Source organism: Triticum urartu, chromosome 2A, assembly GCF_056163025.1.
Source record: "Triticum urartu cultivar PI428250 chromosome 2A, HENAU_Tu73, whole genome shotgun sequence".
Taxonomy (NCBI): domain Eukaryota; kingdom Viridiplantae; phylum Streptophyta; class Magnoliopsida; order Poales; family Poaceae; genus Triticum; species Triticum urartu.
The window spans coordinates 118,481,129-118,485,776 of record NC_141874.1 but is presented as its reverse complement, the minus strand read 5'-3'; the positions used below and the strand labels follow the sequence as shown (position 1 = coordinate 118,485,776).

Sequence of the window (4,648 nt, the reverse complement as noted above, 5' to 3'; positions counted from 1 at the left end):
CACACATTGTTTAGATCGATACTCAAGTTTATGCTTATTGTACGGACGAAGATGCGGCCAACACGCACAGCCGAACAGTTTAAGGAGGGAGTAATCTGGAGTTTCATTAAGCAACACTTCGAGCGGAGACTTCATGTGAAGGCGTCATGTGGGAATCCTGTTTATCAAAAAACAGGCATAACAAAAGCATCGCTCCAGAACCGAAACGGGACAGAGGCATGTGCAAGAAGTGTCAGGCCAGTTTCAACTATGTGACGGTGTTTGCGCTCAGCTGCACCGTTCTGCTGATGTGTATGAGGACAAGACACATGATGTGAGATGCCAAGCTTCTGAAAGAAGGTGTTAAGGTTACGATACTCACCCCCCCCCCCCCCGTCTGACTGAACATGGATAATTTTGTGCTTAAGCAATCGTTCAACATGTGCTTGAAATTGCATAAAGACATGAAACACATCAGATTTGCGCTTAATAAGATAAATCCAAGTAAAGCGACTGAAAGCATTGATGAAACTGACATAATAGTTGTGACCACTAACAGAAGTTTGGGCATAGCCCCACACGTCTGAAAACACAAGTTCAAGAGGAGCCGTGATAACACGACTTGATACAGAAAAAGGCAACTGATGACTCTTGCCTTGTTGACAAGCATCACACACTAGAAACTCCTTACTACTCGACTCAACAGGAAGATGATGGCGATGAAGCACATGGCGCACAATGGGAGTAGCGGGGTGGCCAAGGCGAGAGTGCCACTGCAACGACGACACCCGAACACCACTGAAAACTTGAGAGACTCGTGGCACATCAAGTGCGTATAAGCCGTCGCGAGCTCGACCACTAAGAAGAACGTCCCTCGTGTCCCAGTCCTTAACAAAAAAATGGAAAGGGTGAAACTCAACAAACACATTGTTGTCACGAGTTAATTTAGGAACCGAGAGTAAACTACGTGTGACTGAGGGAACACGAAGGACATCAAGCAGACGCAAGGTTTTAGTGGTACGTGAAAGAAGAGATGCCTGACCAACATGTGAGATGGGCATACCTGATCCATTGGTCGTGCGAACCTGATCGTGACCGGTGTAGGGCTGGCGAGTGGCCAGCTTGTCAAGATGACTTGTCAAATGGTCCGTAGCGCCCGTATCCATGTACCAGGCAGGATCCACCGAGTATGAAGGAGTGAACCCGGGATCCGGTGTAGCGAGAGCAGCTTGCTTCTCATTGCCCTTCCCATTGTTCCCAATGCCAAGAAAATCTCGTTTAAAGCGACGATGGCAGCGAGACGCCAAGTGCCCCTCGATGCCGCAGAGTTGACACTCAACCCCACCACCACATGCCTCGCAGTGGAGCCGCTTGCGGCCCGCCGTCGGAGGTGGAGCGGGCGGACGGGGCTGGTTGCGTGAGGTCGACGGCGCCTTCTGCTTGGCACCGCGGGAGCCCCCACGGAGAGCAGCGTTCGCAGAAGGGCCTTCCATGTAGACGCCAACGGAGCGGCGAGCAGCGAGCCTCTGTTCGGTGTTGAGAAGGCGTGCATAGAGATCGCGAGGCGGCATCGGTGTGTCACATCCATTAATGTTTTCAACGAGAGAATCATAGTCCTCATCAAGCCCATTGAGAATGAACGAAGTAAACTCCTCGTCACGAAGAGGCTTCCCAATAGACGACAGTGTATCAGCCAAACTTTTGACCTTGTTGAAGAAGGCCGTGACGGAGAGGTCATTTTTCTTGACCTCACCCAGCTGGTTACGAATGGCAGAGGAACGGGCCAGCGACTGCGAGGAAAAGCTGGAGTCGAGTGTGGCCCATGCATCCCTTGACGTCGCGGCAAAGACCACCATGCCGGCCACGCAGGGTGTGAGCGAGGACTGAATGGCACCCAGAATAGCTTGATCCTGAGCGATCCACCGACAATGAGCAGGGTTGGACACCATGACGGAGCCACCAGCGGCCGAGGGCACTGGAACCATGGCCGGGGGACACGGCAGCGTACCATCGACATACCCCTCAAGGTAGTGACTACGCATCAGCGGCAACACCTGAGCGCGCCACAGGAGGTAGTTGTCAGCAGAGAGCTTCACCGTCACCAGGTGAGCGAAGTGGAAAGGTCCTGGTTCAGCCACCGATGCGGAGAGCTGCGAGTCGTATGTCGGAGGAGCATTGTACGGAATCAACGCATCGGCCGACGGAGACGTACGGTAGTGTTGGTGATGACCGTAGGGCGCCGTAGGAGGTACGCCGTAGGGCTGCAGCGACGTGACGTGTGGCACAGAGGCAGCGTAGGGCGCGCCATACGGCGCCTCGTAGGGCACCGCAGAGGACGAAGCATACGGTGCCGGTGCGACATACGGCGACGACGGCGCGACGTACGACGCTGGATATGGCCCACCGTACGGCACCTGGACGGAAGTGCCACGAGGGCCTGAGGCCGGCGGCACAGCAGAGTTCGCAGCGGCGCCGTAAGGCAGCTGCGCAGGGGCGCGATCCCGATCCTACATGGGTGCACCGTAGCCAGGGTTGACGGCCGCCAAGGATGGATCGCATCGATCCTGCATGTGGGCACCGTACGCCAGGGATGGGTCACTGCGATCCTGCATGGGAGCACCGTACGCGAGCGATGAATTTCTGGACGGCTGCGCGGGATCAAAGGCGTGCGACGCCAGGGCGGCATCACGGGCGATCGAAGGCGCGGGCGATCGGGGCACTGGAGGACGCGACCCCGATACGGACGGACGGGCCCAGGCGAGCGGGGTAGACGCCATGAACGGCGATTTCGTCGCCAGGGTTGATGGAGGCGGCGCGGCGGCGGTAGAGGAAGCGGAAGCACGGCGCGGACCGAACGCGTCGTCTGATACCATGTTAGACAGATTAGGATTTGGAACAATGCTCGATATCCTTGGTGGGTACGGCTGTCATATATTTATAAGAGGGAACCGTACAAATACCGGTTATATTACAACACGTATATCTAATATATACTTAGTCTAACAGCAGTTGTAGGGTCAACCACGTAGTATCTCACAGACATGATCTTCTGCCTCTCTTCACCGCTGTACAGCGCACGGCCACCATTGTCGTCCATGCATGTCGCACCGCCACCGAGATGGTCGTCTACGAAGACAAAGCGATGGTTGAGGTAGTAGATGTGGTTTGCCTGCACCCCGCCGGGCCCGGCCACTGATACACGGGCTACCTTACATGAGGTCATCGGCCCCACAAACAAAGCGTAATCGCCTAAGCTCGTCACCTCCACCCATTTGTAGACATCGTCGGTGTTGGTGCTGACGAGCTCGAATACCCCGAAGGATGGCTCATGGTTGCGTGACCACCGGGCCTTCACCGCCATGGCCGGCTTACCTCGCAGCTCAAAGAGGTAGCTCACGTACGTCACTAGGTCGTCCCTAAAACCGGCGCCATCGCGCCTTTCGATGGCCAACCGGTGCGCAGCCGTCACCACCGGCATACCGTCGCTGTCCACATCGATTTCATACCTGATTAGTCCCTCCGTGCTATAGGCGGTAAGACCGTAGAGCTCGCCGTTGCAAAAGGCAATGTCCGACACGCGCTCCGCGTGGCTGCATGGTGCCATCGCCCACCCTCCATCCGGGCAACCAACCCTGCAAAGCGCGACACACCAACGTTTGGTGATGGCGGCAAGAATGCACCCGGTTGACGTGGGGGCCTCTGAGAAAACGAGTTTCCGGATGCGCAACGGACGGTTGATACCCGTGCACACGAGCCGCCTCTGCTTATCGGAGAGCGTCAACTCGAGGCGGGAGAAGAGGCTCACTACGGCGAGCAGGCGGCGCCCCTCTTCGAACGCGGCGACCCAGCCGCCGTCGTGGGAGCCGACGAGCCGCCTGTCGATGGCCACGCTCGGGAGCGACATGCGCATGACCCCGTCGTCCTCGGGAGAGTACAGGAGGCGCTCCGTCCCCATGTCGTCGTCCCGCGGCGGGAAGAGAAGCCAGGGGAGAGCGCCCGGTGCCTGCTGCCGCCGGGATGCCACCACGGCGCGCCAGGACCTGCAGACGGCGGCGAGGCGGACGCGGTCGAGCGCGGTGGGGACCCTACCGTAGACCGCGCCGAGAAGATCCCAAGGTAGATCGGACCACTGACCCGCCTCCACCTCCACGATCTGCTGCCGGCTGTGGTCTCCGGGAGGCACCTGCGGGATGCTGCTTTTGCAGCCTCAGGATCATCGTCCACGGTCACGGTCACGCACGCAGAACAGATCGCGCGACACGCGACAGCAAGGCAGCGAGGCGTCGTTTGGCACCTCGTCGTCTGCTGGCTTTCGTGCGCATGCCTGCTTCTCCGCTACAAAGAAAAAACATGGAAATTTCTGCTGCTTCGTAGTATCCCTTTAGTTTACACATTGCGTGCCTTTATATAGAGCTAGCACCAACGCCATTACCCAATCGTGATTTGGGAAGACAATTGCACTTTTGCAACAAAATAATGATTCCTGTTTGGTTAACTTCTACACGCTTCATATTCCTGTTTGGTGTCCAAATTTTTTTAACACGGTACAGACGACGAGAACGTCTCCTTTCACTGAAAACGCATCGCCAGAAATCCTAAAATAAATTTAGAAATAATGTGAGCAACATGACTTGAATCCTGGTGGGCTAAGAATATACCTGGGCATACC

The 4,648-nt window shown here is 56.4% G+C and overlaps 1 protein-coding gene across 1 annotated transcript; it reads right to left on the bottom strand.

Moving 5' to 3' along the window:
• Positions 1 to 2,962: 2,962 nt before the first annotated feature.
• LOC125541217 (putative F-box protein At3g25750) lies at positions 2,963 to 4,373 on the bottom strand. The gene is made up of 2 exons (XM_048704680.2): positions 4,304 to 4,373; positions 2,963 to 4,185 (listed from the first exon to the last, which is right to left on the bottom strand). The coding sequence occupies exons 1-2, from the start codon at positions 4,371 to 4,373 to the stop codon at positions 2,963 to 2,965; spliced, it is 1,293 nt and encodes a 430-aa protein (XP_048560637.2).
• Between the last annotated feature and the right edge of the window lie 275 nt (positions 4,374 to 4,648).